This window comes from Rhinatrema bivittatum, chromosome 11 (genome assembly GCF_901001135.1).
Source record: "Rhinatrema bivittatum chromosome 11, aRhiBiv1.1, whole genome shotgun sequence".
Taxonomy (NCBI): Eukaryota; Metazoa; Chordata; class Amphibia; order Gymnophiona; family Rhinatrematidae; genus Rhinatrema; species Rhinatrema bivittatum.
In genome coordinates this window covers 22,902,148-22,919,818 of record NC_042625.1, presented here as the reverse complement: position 1 = coordinate 22,919,818, position 17,671 = coordinate 22,902,148, and the positions used below count along the sequence as shown (strand labels likewise).

The 17,671-nt window shown below is 41.6% G+C and overlaps 1 protein-coding gene across 2 annotated transcripts in view; it reads right to left on the bottom strand.

The window, feature by feature from the left end:
- Positions 1-1,801: 1,801 nt before the first annotated feature.
- ATP2A2 (ATPase sarcoplasmic/endoplasmic reticulum Ca2+ transporting 2) overlaps positions 1,802-17,671 on the bottom strand; it is a 165,630-nt gene continuing 149,760 nt past the window's right edge. Inside the window, exons 20-21 of one of the 2 annotated variants that reach the window (XM_029571797.1) lie at positions 16,199-16,319; positions 1,802-2,654 (exon numbers count right to left, since the gene is read on the bottom strand). In XM_029571797.1, coding sequence (XP_029427657.1) covers positions 2,641-2,654; positions 16,199-16,319 — 135 coding nt within the window. In that variant the 3' untranslated portion in view covers positions 1,802-2,640. Of the gene's footprint in view, positions 2,655-14,719; positions 16,320-17,671 lie in introns of those variants that run through there. The other variant, XM_029571796.1, reaches the window with a different exon arrangement.

Sequence of the window (17,671 nt, the reverse complement as noted above, 5' to 3'; positions counted from 1 at the left end):
ATTCTCAGGTTTTCTTGAATTTTGTTTGCTTCTTTGCTCTTTGTCCCATGCGTAGGTGGGCCAGTCCCAGCACCCAGGCCTCTCAGCCGGCGGTCAAGATGTCTGCCACGGACTCACCAGTGTCCTTGCTAGGGACACCCACTCACACACCGCGTTTCTTTTAAACTCCTTTCTTTTTTTTGTGCCCGTGCTCTCATAGCCAGCATCCTCCTGCCGGGCTGCGCCACCTCCTACCCGAAACAGCGTGAGAGAAGCACGTCTCCTGCCTGCGGACGTAACGGGCCGCTGCTGCAGACCTTCTGCACTTACTGTCGCCAGGGTGGATGCAAGGCTATTGGGCACCCTAAGTGACCCCCACCAACGGGAGGCAGCACTGGCTGTGGCACAGGCCTCAATCAGGTCCTGCACCTTTGCCCATCAGCTCTTCTCCCCTATTCTCCTCTCTCCACGCCGTATCAGCCTCACACTTTTTTTTTTCCACCACCATTCACTCAGCACCTTCTTGCTTTCTCTTCTCTGCCACCTACTTGACATACACATACCCCTGCCACTCCCCCACATTTACCCAGCATTCATTTCCCTTCCTAATGCCAGGCCTGCTTCTGATTTCTTCAGTCACTGGCAGCATGGGCTCTCCGGGCAGCCCTGGGCTTCTTTGGCTGCCAGCAATGTGGGTCCTCTGCCAGCAATGTGGGTCCTCCCACTGCTGGGATTTTGCTCCCCTCATGCCCACGGTTTGGCACACTGGGCAGTTGCCTTTTTTGTGTAATAGCAGCGCTGGCCCTGCCCATTTCCCACATTCTGGTGGACTCTTTGCTAGGCTGTGGTCCACCTAAGTGAGGGGAGAGTTTGTAAAGGCCGGGCTTAGGATAGAGATGGTGGCTGCTTAGTCCATTTGCAGTGAACAGGAAGCAGGTATCATGGTGGAGGAGTGGCTGCTTGGTTAGAGCAGCAGCCTGAGAGCCAGGGTTCACATCCTGCCAATGCTTCTTATGACCTTGGTTAAATCACATCACCCTCAGTTGCCTCAGATAAAAACAGATTTGAAGCCCGCTGGGGACAGGGAAATACCTACTGTACCTGAATGTAACGTAGCTTGTGCTAGCAATGAAAATTATAAGCTAAATCAAATAAATAATTATTCCTTCTACCAGCGTCTAGGGCCATCCCCATTGGGGGTGGGTGAAAGAGGCAGGGCTGACCCTAGTAGTAATACAAGGCCCTATTGCCTTCTGTATTGTCTCCCTCCCCCACCTCCACTTGTGACTTCCTCCTCTCCCCAAGCTTCCACTCAGCCCTCTCTCCCCACTATCACTCTTCCCCCTAATCCCTACTTTGCAAGGTAAAAGGCTGCTGCTCCAGCCTCCTACGAGTCTCTCCCTCCCACCTCCTCTGCAGCCTTGGGAGCTGGGCTAGTGGTCCTGAGCTTTAACCAGCAGCCATCGACTCCTCTTCCATGCGGATCACATTACTGTTTGAGCTAGCCGGAGGGCGAGAAGTGAGTTAGAAGCTCAGGACCAAGTGGGCAAGGACCCGTGTGGATCTGGCCCTGAACCACCCATAATAAAAGGGGCAAGTGCCAGAGAGCCAACTTGGCTCCAGAAACCCAGATACTGGGAGGTGCTGTCCCCGTCTCACCAAAGGACTCACCGATGGTGCTGTGCTCCCTGCAAGTCATCTTGTTTTCAGAAAATAACTTAACCGAAGTGGGTGGGGGGGGGGGGGAGTTACAGCCACTGAGAGCTTCTTTCAGCGCATTAACACCTGGTGCATGGCCAATAAAAAAGCCTACCAACACATCTATTGTAGAATAAACTTTATTTTCCTGAAACCATGACGTTTGTGATGCCCATTAAGGTGTCAGCAGTGAAATAAACACTTGACTTATTTACAGTTGATCTAAGGTCAAACATGCATTTGCAGTTACTGACTTTGTCTTTATTTTCAGAATTGCAGCACAATCTTTGTATTGCACCAACACCTGGCTACCACATTTAGAATTAAATAAGTTACATTACAGTGCAAAAGATTCCATTTGCACACCCAAAATAAAAAACATTCTGCAATTGTGAACTGGAGGTTTACATTTTAAACATTCAACATCTGTTAAGTGGTTTCAATTTATTTATAAATAGACTAGCATATTGTACATAGCTGTTTATAAAGTAGTTAAGGTTGAGATGACAACAAGAGAGAGATTTGACTACTTACAAAGGAAGCCATGCATCCGAATATTGTACATTTTATAAACTATGACATTTTACACAGAGAAATAGGGGAAACTTGGTTGATTTCTCCTTACTTCTTTCTTAAGGTTAAGAATGAACAACAAAATCTTCTCCATGCAGTAATAAGTCCCCTGAAAGAATTCCAATTTGTTACGCTATATTGTACATCTGTACACCAGCTTCCTCTCTTGCTAACTGAAGCCTTAGCTATACCACACATCTCCTCCACATAACACACTATTTTTTACTTTTGGTTTTTTTTTTTTTATTTTTTAGAGAGGGATTTTATACACATTATACATGCAGTTTATTTTTAAATTTTTTTTTGTTTTTGGAAGATGTGTTGCTACAACCGCATGCAGGCAGCAACAAAAAACAACCTTACAGTTCTGCAAAATTGTTTGGGCAGGGATTACTCCAGTTGTGCTGAAAAGGAGAGAGAGAGAGAAAAAGAAAAGCAGGTCAGCTTGAGAAATTCAATCGTAGCTGCTGATGCATTACAAACGTCCTTTCTATGCTCATTTAATAAATAACTGCTGTTTCCACTTCTCTGAGCCAAGTTGTGTATCTTGATTTGGAAAGCAAGCAAACTGGCACTCTTTGAACAAGTCCTTAAACCCCCAACAGGCAAGGCAGCTTGGAGTTTGGAAGAGTCAAGTAAAGGATAGGACAGTGGATTCCATTTTACAGGAACTCCTTAGGGCCGTGCTCTTGCATGGTAGGCAACATATTAAGACTAAGGAAATGTTTGCCCTAGACAGTACTGCCACTGGTCATGCAAACTGGCATGCAATGAGCCTTCAGAGGCGGGCTTAGTACAGCGTTAGACTCGAGCTAGCCAAGGTCAGGAAAGCAGAGTTAGAAGTGTGGAGCATGGCAGGGAAAAAAAAAAAAAGCTGAAAGAGCAGACGCAATTCTATATTATTTATTATATGAATTCCCCTCTCCCATTTTCATGTTTCTTCATCCTCCTTGTTCTCTCTCCTTTTCTCAGCTGCTCCTGGCAATCTTCCCTTTTTTCATGACTGCAGAAATGTTAGTAAAGTCTAACTTTAAACCATATTAGCTGATAGCAGTCAAGGATAAGATGAATCTGTGCTGGTCAAAAGCCCTTGGTTCTCTACCATTCTGGATGGATGAACAAATGTTCACACCCCCTCCACTGTCTTTTACCCAAACTCTCATTCCTTCTTCCACTACCTATCCCAATAGTTAAATACTAACAAAGCGTTGGTCCCCACCAATTCTTCTAATAAAACAACCTTTATTTTACCATTTTAAGAATATTCTGGGGTTTGATATATTTAAGAGCAAGGCGACTTTGCTATTAAAGCCAAGGTAGTTTTGGTAGCGCTTTCTTACCCCACCCAGATGATAGTGAGACTCGAAGTTAGGTCTGTGTAGCCCTTTTTCAACTGATCCATAATGGAAGACTTCCATAGCCAGTAAATGTAAGACCCAAGTTCAAATCCTGCTGCTCTCTCTCATTTTTCTCCCATGGCCTCAGGGAATTAAACTTTCTAGGAAAGAAACTAATTGTATTCTGTAATTTGTTGTAAAGCACCCTTGGGTTGGGAGTACTAGATAAAGGCAAAAATAGTAGTAATATAGTGTCTTCATTCAAAAAATGATTTGTTCAAAGGCACTGAATGGGAAAAAAAATAGTTCTCCAGTAAGAACCTTTAAATTAGTTCCTTATGGGGGCTGTCTCAGAGGGGGGATAATTCAAAACCTTGTCCTAAGCCAGTGTGGCCAATTCCAGTCCTCAAAAACTGGTCTGGTTTTCAGGATATCCACAATGAATATGGATGAGAAATTTGCATGCATTGTGGATATCCTGAAAACCAGGCCTGTTTGTGGTTCTTAAGGATCAGAGGTGGCCATTGCTGTCCTAGACGCTCTCACTGCTTTAAACTGGATTTCTTATTCAGCCAGATGTTGATTGGTCATTTATAGCAGTGGTTCTTAACACGGGCCTCAGGATACACCTAGCCAGTCAGGTTTTCAGGCTATGCACGATGAATATGTATGAGAGATTTACATACAATGGAAGCACTGCATGCAAATGTATCTCATCCATATTCATTATGGATATCCTGAAAACCAGACTGGCTAGGGTTCCTGCAGCACAGGTTTGGGACCCTCCGCTCTATTTGTTAGGGAGTGGATTATTATTATTTTTAAACAAATGAAGGGACTATATATCTAAGCAGCATCCAACCTTTGTATCTGTATTTTTGTAAGAATGCTTGGGACCTTATGCATATTTGAGTGTTCTCCAAAGGCCTGGTCTCTAGGGCCCTGACTCAGCCTAAGAGCATGAAAATCTGAACCAAAAAAAAAGAATGAAGGTAAGGTCTAGAGGCACAAATTCCTACCCATATCCGTATGAAGCATCTGCTTTTGTTTAATGCTTCCTGCCTAGATGGGGCAGTGGGGAGGGGGCACAATTTTAGCCGGATGGACACTGAAGTCCTCCATGTCTTAGAAGTCCCTTTAACGAGCAGTAGCAGCATCACCCAAAAGGGGCCCAAACCCCGTTCCACATGGCTAGAAAGCAGTCACAGCAGCTCCTCTTTCGTCCGTGCTAGCCCTGCTCCCTTTCCAAGGATCATTTCTTTAGCTCCCTTTTTGTAAAAACAAACAAAACAAGGAAACCAATTCCAGTTTCTTCAATGCTCTAGGCAGTTCTTCAAGCTGAGTTGTTGAATTCTAAGGACAGAGTAGAAAATAGAGGCATTGTGCTGCAATCCTGCAGGTTTGTGCTCTAGGAGATTAATTGCACACTGATTCCCTTCCACTAACCTGTCTATAAAAGCAAACTAACTTTTTGAGAAATCTATTTTGGGGAGTGCAGGTACTGGAGGGCCTTACTCAGCCCTAGTAGAAATCTAATAGAAGCTGCAGCATTAGCATGGCTCAACCCTGGCATATACGGTTACATAAGAACATGCCATACTGGGTCAGACCAAGGGGCCATCAAGCCCAGCATCCTGTTTCCAAAAGTGGCCAATCCAGGCCATAAGAACCTGGCAAGTACCCAAAAACTAAGCAGAGCCCATGCTACTGATAGAGAATAGTCACTGCTATTACTGGTAAGACAACTTGATTAATAGCAGTTAATGGACTTCTCCTCCATAAACTTATCCAAACCTTTTTTTAAACCCAGCTACACTAACTGTACTAACCACAACCTCTGGCAACAGATTCCAGAGTTTGTGCATTGAGTGAAAAAGAATTTTCTCTGATTAGTTTTAAATATGCCACATTCTAACTTCATGGCGTGCTCCCTAGTCCTTCTGTTATCTGAAAGAGTAAATAATAGATTCAACTTTACCTGTTCTAGACCTCTCATGATTTTAAAGACCTCTATCATATCCCCCCCCCCCCTCTTCTCCAAGTTGAACAGCCCTAACCTCTTAGCCTTTTCTCATACAGGAGCTGTTACATCCCCTTTATCATTTTGGTTGCCTCTGTACCTTCTCAAGCACAGCTATATCTTTTTTGAGATACAGCGACCAGAATTGAACACAGTACTCAAGGTGCATAAGAACATAAGATAAGATATAAGATAAGAACATGCCATACTGGGTCAGACCAAGGGTCCATCAAGCCCAGCATCCTGTTTCCAACAGTGGCCAATCCAGGTCACAGGTACCTGGCAAGTACCCAAACACTAAGTCTATTCCATGTGCAGTCTCACAATGGAGCAATACAGAGGCATTATGACATTTTCTGTTTTATTAACCATTCCCCTCCTAATTCCCAACATTGCTTTGACTACCACAGCACACTGAGCCAGCGATTTAAATGTATTATCCACTATGACCTCTAGATCTTTTTCCTGGGTGGTAGCTCCTAATATGGAACCTGACATCGTATAACTACAGCAAGGGTTATTTTTCCCTATATGCAACACCTTGCACTTATCCACATTAAATTTCATCTGCCATTTGGATGCCCAATTTTCGTCTCGCAAGGTCCTCCTGCAATTTATCACAATCTGCTTGTGATTTAACTACTCTGAACAATTTTGTATCATCTGAAAATTTGATTACCTCACTCATCGTATTTCTTTCCAGATCATTTATAAATATATTGAAAAGTAAGGGTCCCAATACAGATCCCTGAGGCACTCCACTGCCCACTCCCTTCCACTGAGAAAATTGTCCATTTAATCATACTCTGTTTCCTGTCTTTTAATGTTTGTAATCCATGAAAGGACACCACCTCCTATCCCATGAGTTTTAGTTTCCTTAGAAGCCTCTCATGAGGAACTTCGTCAAACACTTTCTGAAAATCCAAATATACTACATTTACCGATTCACCTTTATCTACATGTTTATTAACCCCTTCAAAAAAATGAAGCAGATTTTTGAGGCAAGACTTGGATTGGGTAAAGCCATGCTGACTTTGCTCCATTAAACCATGTCTTTCTATATATTCTGTGATTTTGATCTTTAGAATAGTTTCCACTATTTTTCCCAGCACTGAAGTCAGGCTCACTGATCTATAATTTCCTGGATCTGCCTTGGAGCCCTATTTAAATATTGGAGTTACATTGGCCACCCTCCAGTCTTCAGGTACAATGGATTTTAATGATAGGTTACAAATTTTAACTAATAGATCTGAAATTTAATTTTTGAGTTCCTTCAGAATCCTGGGGTGCACCCATCTGGTCCAGGTGATTTGCTACTCTAGCTTGTCAATCTGGCCTACTACATCTTCCAGCTTCACAGTGATTTGGTTCAGTTTATCTGAATCATCACCCTTTAAAACCATCTCTGAAACTAGTATCTCTCTAACATCCTCATTAGTAATTACAGAAGCAAAGAATTAATTTAGTCTTTGTGCAATGGCCTTATCTTCCCTAAGAGCCCCTTTAACCCCTCGCTCATCTAATGAGCGAACTGACTCCCTCATAGGTTTCTTGCTTTGGATATATTTTTTAAAGTTTTTATTATGAGTTTTCACCTCTATGGTCAACTTCATTTCAAATTCTCTTAGTCTGTCTTCTCAATGTTTAACACTAAACTTGACACTGCTTATGCTTTTTCTATTTTCTTCAGATGGATCCTTCTTCCAATTTTTGAAGGTGTTTTTTGTTTTTTTTTTTTTTTGTTGCTAAAATAGCCTCTTTCACCTCACCTTTTAATCATGCTGGTAATCATTTTACCTTCCTTCCACCTTTCTTAATGAATGGAATACATCTGGTCTGTGCTTCTAAGATTGTATTTTTAAACAATGTCCACGGCTGTTGTACACTTTTTACCTTTGAAGCTGCACCTTTCAATTTTTTTTTTCTAACTATTTTCCTTATTTTATCAAAGTTTCCTTACAAAACTGAATCCCTCTTCCTTGCACCATTGTCTCATCCACGCATTGAGACTCCGGAGCTCTGCCTGCCTCTGGTGACCTGCGCGTGGAACAGGAGCATTTCAGAGAATGCTACCCTGGAGTTTCTGGATTTCAGCTTTCTACCTAAAATCCTAAATTTGACTTCCAGAACCTCTCTCTCACATTTTCCTATGTCGGTGGTGCCCACACGTACCACAACAGCCGACTCCTCCCCAGCACTGTCAATTTTAATTTAGATTTTTTTCAAGCCTGGTATTTGTAACCAAATGCAGTATTTTTCAAAACAGCTCAAACTTTCTCGATGCTTGTATAGTAATTTGAAAAATGAATTAGTGATCACAATCCTGCGATAGCCCAAAGACATGTTCAATGAAACTGGAACCAAAACAAAGACTTTCTTTGTAGTAGGCCCTAAACAAATCAGGTTTTATCACAAACCATGAACATCCGTTATTCATAGGGCACTATTTTTAGTATTAAATGAGAGAAAACATTAGAACAATGCCAATGCCTGCAGTACTAATAACATCTGGATTTTAATTATTGAAGGTTTGGCGTAGACAACTTTAAACTCTTCCAGCAGTGCAGAATACGGCCCAGCTTTGACCAACAGCGTCAGACAGATACAAAGCAGGCATTGTTTTCACTACAGAACCTATTTACCTACTCAAGTTTTTTTTTAAGCAATAGGTAGCTCCCCGAATGGCAGGTAACTTTAAAATTTCTCTTTTCAAGGAAGTTATACTTTGTGTACTGAGAAGCAATTCAGAGGAATGTATCATATAAATGGAATTTGCAGAGCAAAGGAGTTGTTTTTTCCCTTTAAAGAACAATTGTAAAACATGTGATGAATTGGTTTAAGTCTGGTCCCATCACCGCCCTAGGATAGAGTGGTCATTGGGATGGGAGGGAGTCAATTCAAGCTTTAGGGGATTCCATGGATATGGAGGGAATTACCAACATCACTTCCTGTTCCTTGGGAATCCCTGCTCCCCAGAAGCCAGTGCCTCTCCTCCCCCACTCTTCAATTTCAGGGGCAGCCAGGAGACCAGATTTAGAGGTCATGAGACAGGGCTCCAGCGGGAGCTCTGCTGCACGGCACCTGCCCTCGGGACCTTTGCTGCAATGACCAAACTAGGAACATTTTATTTGAACCGGATTTACCACTTTTTCATGGTAAGCAAAGTGGTTTAGGAGTAATATTCATAATATAGAAAGTCCTACTTCTATTAGCTCATGCCTTTTCACTGGCAGCTCAATGCAAGTTACATTCAGGTACAGTCCGTATTTACAATACAATCATAGCACATAAAACAAACAAATGGTTCAAAAGATGAACCACTATTACTTGATTTTCCCTGGAGACCAGGGGATTCAGGAAACCTTAAAAAAAAAAAAAAAGCAACCCCCAATTTAGTCCCTAATGATTGAAACAAAAAAACCCCCCCATCACAAACCAATATTGCTAGGTGGTTGTTTCCCTCTTCTCACATACGTGGCTAAAGAGCCAAAAGTTGACTTGCTCCCTAGTCAATTGTTTAATACTGGGTGCTCAAACTGGTCCTACAGGCCCTCCCAGCCAGTCAGGCTTTCAGGATATCCCTAATGAATATGCATGAGAAATATTTGCATACAGAGGAGATGGTGCATACAAGTTAGTCATAGATATATATTCATTAGAGATATCCTGAAAACCAGACTGGGGGAGGGGGGAGCCATAGGACCAGTTCAAGCACCCCTGGTTTAACTCATCCTGAATTTTATCCCAAATAAAGAGGCCAACAAAATTGAAGGCTAAACGTCTTGTAGGTTTTTGTTTCAGAGATGGTTAAACCGGGCTGCCAAAACCTGACCCCACAGCCAATCAAGGAGATTCCATGCATGCAAATGTATCTCATGCATATTCATTGCGGATATCCTGAAATCCCAACTGGCTGTGGGGGCCCCAGGATGGGTGTGGGAAACTGGTAAAATCAAGCGAGCTTGATGACATGGATGGGCCTTTACAGGCTCTTATCACCAGTCTAGTCCTTTTGCCTAAATAAGCAGGCTGCCTCTATGGAGGCACTTAAAAGTATCTTTAATTATGATGCAGCTTCCATAAGAAGTTAAATGAAGTACAGGAGTAATGTGACTTTTTTCTTCCTGTCAAAAACCTGGCAGCCATATTGTGAACTTTCATCTTTTTAAACTGGAATTAAGCAAGCCTTGGCCGAAGGCATTACAGTGATCACCAAATCATGGATCAGGATGGCTAAGTCTGCCTGATCTAAGCAAGATCAAAGCTGGTAAACTTAGGCATAGATGACAAAAAAAACCCCCTAAAAACCTCAAGCGTACCACAGCCGATCTGAGGGGCCATGGATGGACAGGCAATTTTACCCTCAAACTAGAGGCGAGAGGCCTAGACTCCAGTGCTACTCCTGAAAGTTGCAGCAAGCACAGGCAGTGGATTGGTTTTCTGTGACAGCCACTAAACTGTGGACTTTGTTTCAAAATGCATCATAAGCTCAATCTGAATGCTACAGTCTCAAGCAGGGCTGCTGCACCAGCATTAGGCACCTTAGCTGAACCCTTAGTCTTTTGCCTGCTACTCCTCTTCTCACTCCCATTAGTATGAGTACAAATTCTACATTTATATTAAGATTTTACATGAAAAAAAAAACCCCAGTGACTGCAAGTGGGGGTGAGGCAGGAGGCAGTTGTGGCCCTTCCTCTCTTGGGTCCCACCTGGACCATTTCAGGAAGGTGGTGGGTCTGGGGACAGGCACTGGCGCTCTTCCTGCCTTCCAGCACAGGTCCTTTTTGCCTCTGCTCATCAGGAGGGAGGCACCAGTAATGGCAGCTGTGGTAGAGCAGCTGTCCCCCAAGGCAAAGCAACAAATGACGGCAACTGCCTAGTTTGCCTAATGGTTAAACCAGCCCTAGTCTCAAGAAAATTAACACTGGCCTGTTACTGTGCCACACAGATGACGTTGGCCAGAAGTGCTGAACATTATACAGGACTGGAGTAAAAAAATAACACTCAGAGCCTGAAGTAACTCACAACAGGGATTCTCCAACCAGTCCTCAGGGCACACCCAGCCAGTCAGGTTTTCAGGATATGTTTAATGAATATGCAGAAGATTAATTCACCTAGAGTGAAGTAGTGCATGCAAATCTATCATGCATATTCACTGCAGATATCCTGAAAATCCAAGTGCCTGGGCATATTCTGAGAACCCCTATCCCACAAGATAGCAGCTGAGGCTCAGGACATTGCGTCCCACCCACCCACACACAGAGTGGCTTGGATCCTTTTTTCTTTTTAATCAAATAGGACCCAAAGAGGTTCCTGTCACTCTTAAGACCAACAGAACATCTTAAGAGTAAGGGTATGGTCAAGTGAGTGCAATGCAGCTGACCGGTCTAGTTGTTCCAACCACCCTCTCCCGAAAAAAAAAAAGCACGTCACTGTTTGCCAGGAAACTCACTGTGCATGGTCTCTCTATCAGCTTGAAATCCCAGTTGAAATGAATAATGTAGCTGCCTGGGTCAAATAACCAGAAAATTGGTAATTTGCCAACTTCTCAATCTTAAAGGCAGGTTAGATACTGGGCGATAACATGAACGTAACCCTTTCTTACCACCCTTTTGAGCATGGTGTCACCAGTACTTTTAAAGTAGAAATACCACCCTGCTCCAGGGATGCATTAATGATTTGCATTAACAGAAGTGCAACCTCCTGGTGGTGCAACCGCTCAGCTATTCTTGTCAGTGCAGATTCTAGCTTAGTTGTCCTTTGTAAAAACCCCAACTTCCTCCTCAAAAAGCAGCCCATAGAACCTCTCTCTCCTGGTCTAACTTAGCATCTCTTCTGAGCAATATGGCTGGCAAATTTAATAGAGAGGCTGTTACAAAATGGACAAATATCCTTTATTTTATCCACAAAAAACCCTAGCAAAAGTCATCAATAGCAAGCAAAGGCATAGCGCAAAGGATGCCCAGTACACAAGTAAGTTGATTCGCTAACTGGTATAGCTTCCCCAGCTGATTTTCTGCCATGCACAGCTGTCTTTGACTTTTTGCCTCTGAAGATTTGATATAAATTATGAGACTCGCGGCAGTGTTCATCACTGCTTTGCTACATCTCTAATTAGTATCTCATCATGCAGAGGCCATGATGATATGGTGGAGCTTTAGCAGATTAGTTCTTTAAAAAATAGATCTGGAGGTTGGGTTTATTAAAACTGGGGAAAAGTGTATGGCAAGTTGTGAACGAAAGGTTATGGTGCCAGAATCCCAGCACTCGTTCCGACTGAGCTGGAAGGAAATGAAGGCAATACCAGGTCCAACACAAAAGGTCATCCTTAATTTACAAGCAAAAGTGGCTTTTTAGGGCATCCTATTGCCAATCCTTGTATATTGTTTAAAATGTATCCACTGAGGAAATAAAATCCTATCATGAGCAAGCTACTGGTGGCAAACTTAAAAATAAAAAAAAAATTAGATTTTTTTCAAAAGAATATAATTTTTCCAAAGGAGGATTTATAGCACTATATTGCAGATAAGTGTGAGGACTATGTTTATGGCTTTTTGATGTATCGCATTTTTAATTGTAAAGGGAGCTTTGGGACACAATTAGACCATTGATGGATGAGTAAATCCTCTTAAGCCTGTGAGTGCAATTGGGTGAGCTGCATGTTTCCCCAAAGTGAATGGGCAGCTTTATATCAGTAAGTTTATATACAAAAACATTTTTACTACTTTGATTAAGTTTGTCACCAGTAGCTTTCTCATAAGATGACCTTATTTGTTCAATGGATATAGTTTTTTGTAAGATCATATTCTGCTTCACTTTTTTTTTTTTTTTAAATTAGTTTCAATGTGACATTTTCAATGTTTGAATTTGTGCATATTTAATGATGCAAAACTGCGTATAAGCCACAAATGCTGTAGAATTTACTTCCTACTGTCTGCTGCAGGAGACTGGGGTTCTCTCTTAGATGATTTGTCTGCTTGCCTTAGGCCAGTGTTTCTCAGCCACCTGTCCACAGCGGCAAGTTCAGAGAACAGGGCTGCAGCGATTGGCTATTTCCAATTAGGGTCCCTACAGGAGCCAGTGGAAGGAGAAAGGTTACCATCCCGTCCCCATCACTCTTCACTGGCGGTGCAGGATATATCAGCAGGAGCTGAGGATCAATAGGGACCTACATTTTCAGTTTTTAATTTTATTTTTCCTAGGAATTTAGGGGGTCATTTATCAAAGTGCTATATGGTGTTTTCACATGCGAAAACGCCATAATGCATAGTGCGATGCAAATTAGGAAACGGGGAGGAGTTTGGGGTGGGATTTGTGACCAAGTGGGCCGGCTTTGTAATTTGTGAAGCCATATTGCACGGCTTTAACTACATCTTTTCATTTGCCTTAAGCCATTCAATATGGCTTTATAACGCTTTGCGATGTTTTCGCAAATAGTTTTTAGTATCTTAAGCTGCTGGAGAGCGTGAGAGCGATAAGGCCGTCATACTAAGTACGTATTTATACCTGTGATATGAGGCCCACCTAGTAACTCGAGGTGAGGTTTAGGTATTAGTGTAGGGGTTAGGGGCCACTTTGACATTCAGAGTGCGATGTACGAACAGAACAGTGCTCTCTTGTGAAGATCTGATGACCTTCGGAGTGAGGAAACTCAACCAAAGATGAGAATTGTACAATGGTCTCTCAACCTAGCTTAATGTTATCCAGGTAGAGAGTCCATCGAGCTAGGTTGAGAGAACATTGGCCCCTAACTAATACCTAAACCTCACCTCGAGTAGCTAGGTGGGCCTCATATAGAGGTATAAATACCTACCTAGTATGAGGGCCTTATAGCTAGTCTCTCTCTCTCTCCCCCCCCCCCCGTGGGTGAAGGTAGGAAATACAACAATTCTGGCACTTATTGCAAAGTGCGAAAACGTTATTGCAGTTTGTGCTAATACCTGTGCGAAGCGCTAAGATACTGTTTATCGCAAAGTGCGCTATTACCTTAAAACATGCCCCTTTTCCTATCGCATGCGATAGTGCATTTTGATAAATTCAGGCCTTAGTTTGTTATAACAATTATATTTACCCAGAAAAATGGAGTCTTTTTTCCCCCAATCTTTCCTATTTTTGTTGTAATAAAACACTGAAAGCATCAGTAAGAGCAGTGTGGCAAGAGAGATGGGAGACACGAGTGGCTGAGTGGGGGATGTGACTGACTGGCAGTCTATCAGTTTGGGAAGGTGGGCGGCTGGTAGGGATGTGCATTCGTTTAATTCGTTTCATACATTTCCCATTACATGCCAATTAGATGTGCATTTGTTTCATCAGTTTCATATTACATGCTTGTATACGAGCTGGTCCCTGTCCTAGCTGGTCCCTGTTCTAGCTGGTCCCTGGCATCAAAAAAAGGTTTAACTACTACTCCAAGGAGTAACAAGATTAGTTTCCTGTCTCTTGAGCTTGTATGTTAATTGAAAGATAGGGGATTTTGAGTCATGGGAAGGGCTGTGGGTGAATATAGGAAACAGTAAATTTTCTAGAGGAATGTTGACAAATATTGTAGACAATGTCTTGGATTTGTTTTACATTTTGTATCAATGTAGTTACTAGTTTGTCTAGTATACCATTTTCCATTAATGCGAATAAAGATATATAAAAAAGATTAGTTCCCTAAATAAACTACCTGATACATATGAGAAAACATTTTTGCATACTGGTGATCTGTAATAAGTTATAATAAAATTCAAAGGGGAGTCACCTCATCAATAGTAAGCAAAAGGTGGCAATTAAGATTAGGAAAATCTTGAACAGAAACATTTTTGTTTGCAGAGGAATGCTACCATCTTAACACTATTTTCTCAAGCTACACGGCTCTTTCAAGATTACTGAACTTCTGGGTCCTGTCCTCAGCATGTGCCTCTCTTTCACTAGGCCACAGAAAGGTACAGGGCCCCTATCCTGTTCAGAGGCAGATCCAGAGAGAGAAAACAGCAAACAGTGTGTTGGCTAGCTAAAAGAATAGTAATTCTTTAGGAGGAGAAGCTTAGTACATTTCATGCACTATATTCTTTAAACCGTGCTAAGAATATGGCACCACATATATACATAAAAAACACGCAGCATGGGATGAAGGAAACAGTACTGTTTATTCTTTAACAAAGTACACAGAACGTCATTTTACATCAACACATCAGGGGGATGAAGGAATGTCTGAAGAGCAGGAAATACTCACTTTAGTTGAATGTTGGAAGGCATGGAGGAAAAACATCACAGTTAGGACTGTTAATGGCTTAAACATAGCTGGACATAGGGACAACCCAAACACATGCACTCGCATTTTATCAGAACGGTGGTGGTTAGTGTAACATTAAAATAAAAATAGTTCTGTACAGTATATTCATTTGGTCATGTGCTATTTACAGATTTTACAAAAACACACACGCTTGAGCTGAAGTTACTTCTCCAAATCTGGTAACACGATGTAGATGACTAATTATTAGTGCCCTAAATGTGTAAGAAATCCAGCTTCCAACGCGGCAGTACAAGATAATGCAAGCACACATTCCAAACATTCTGTAATCCATATATCTATACCGATATAGGGACTTAAAAAGAAAAATTAGATAAGGAGCCTTAGGTGATAAAACTTAAAAACAAGACATTCATTTTTCTCTGTCCATTAAAAGGTTTTATTGTCACTTTTACTTGTAGCTAGAATGTGAACTAGCCACTGAAGTGGGCAACACTGGCAAACAAGGTCTGTTACAATAAAAATACAATAGACATTTAAATAAATAACCTTAAAATCTGTGATGGTAGGAAAGCAAGACTGGCGGAGGGGGCCAAAAGAATTTTCTGCACAAGCGAGAATCGGCATACCTCATGAGGAGACTGGTGTAAACAGGACAGTCTGGGTGAAATGTGGGTCCAGGGTAAAGCAAACAAATACTGACTGAGGTAGCAGTACTCCGCTTAGTGCAGAAAAACTGGCTAAAAAAATATTAAACCTAACAGACAGCAGAACATCAAATTAAATTCAATCAGATACCCATGCAGAAAGACAACTCATGCTTTTTAGTCTTGTGAAAAATTCATTCCCTGCCAATTTTTACTGAATGTCCATTGGCTCAATTTTCATTTTCCTTGCTTTTATTTTATTTTTTTTTACAAGAATGAAGACTATGAAACAGAACACTGTACATGCTTTTCATCTACAAAAAAATATTTGCATAAAATAGTGTTAGTTCTCTGTACATGTCAATGGACACTAGGTGTATAAAAAAGGAAAAAAAAACGTTTTGTCCCCACTGGAGTCAAACAAAAAAAAAAAATCTAGAGTATGAAACCTCCTTCACCAATAATATGTTCATGTGAAAATTCAGCAGAAATAGACAGTTTGCTTCAAACAATAAAAAAAAAATTGGTTAAGTTAAACATCTTATGTAAAACTAGGTCAGTCAAGACCAGAACATCTCGGTAATGTTAGTGTCTGTACTATAAAGCCAGATAATCAGAGGCATGGTAATGCACACAAAGGGCCAGGAAATCCCTTCCAAGCATGCGGAGAATGCGCAGGACTTGGCGGCAGGCTTTTCACACTCTTTACCAGGTTCCAGGTAGTTACGAGCGATGTATTTAAGTGTCTCGTCCAGCAGAATGACGGGGATCGAAATTTTCAGCACCATCAGCCACTGTATCAAGTTTAGAGGCGTGATCTGGAAGATAAGCTGAAAAGGAGGGAAGAGACTGGTTTAGTTTAATAAAAATGCCACATAAAATACATGTAAATTCAAAGAATTCTGAGAGGACACAAGCAAGATCATTTTGCTAGATTGGTACTGGAGAGCAGAGACTTATTTAAAATTACCACCTGCCCTTCCTACATTCAGGGCGAGGTAAAAACATTACATCAGAATCAAACAATGAAAAAAATCAAACAAAATCAGATATTGACAGCGCTTCTAGACCCAACTATTGTCAATATAGATGACTTTAGAGGCTCAGATGGAAAATGCTTTTTGAAATAAATGGGTTTTAAGAGCTTTCCAGAAAAACTTTGGTTCTATTGTTATCATCTTTTGGGAGGGAGTTCCATAAAAAAGTGCCTGCAATGGAGAAAGCACGCTCCCTAGTCTCAAGATGGACTGCCTAAGGAGAGGGAGTATCTACAAGGCACTGTCTGGAAGAGCTTAAAGTTTGGGATGGAGTATGAATTTTTAGTGTTGTTGCAATCCACTGTGAAGGAATATTATGATTGAGGGCATTAAACAGTAACTGCAAGCTTATATTGTATCCACAATGAAATTGGGAGCCAATGTAACATTTGCAAAACTGGGGTGATATGTTTGCATGTGTGTTCCCGTTAATAGCCTGGCAGCAGAAGTTTGGATAATCTGTAAAGGGTGAATTGAATAAGCAGGCAAATTGGTGAAAAGTGCATTACAATAATCCAAACTAGAGAAAAGCAACTGAAGAACCGTTTGAAAATCAGGAGGATCCAGAAGTGGTTTTAGTTGGCAAAGGGGTTGCAGCATGAAAAACAAAGTTTGTGTAAGGGTCTTGATGTGAGCATGCAAAGACATGGATCGATGAGAATGCTCAGATTATGAACTGTTCTGGATATGGGTATATTCTGCTTTTGGAAGACAATTTTTCCAGGAACATAAAAGGGAACAGATATAGGATCATAATTTCGGTTTTCAGGATGTTTAAGGCAGTTTGTTTTGAAAAAGCCAATCATGAATAGTTTAAGACATGATGAGATGAATTACTCAGATGCCAAATATCCTTGAGGGGGAAAAGATTTGTATGCCATCGTATACAATTTATAGCGAACCCCAAGGCTGGCAAGCAGTAGACATAAAGGAGTCAGATGTTGAAAGGGGCTGCTGATAATGCAGAGTCCTGGGGTATACCAGAGGTCAGAGGGACCCAAGTTTTACCTGTTGAGAATGACGTTACGTATGAAGTAAACCATGAAGTCACAGAACCAGCAACACAGAGAGAAGGATACAATGATCCATGGTGTCAAAGGCAGATGGAATTTCTTTTGCACTCATTCACTTAGATATTTCAAGCC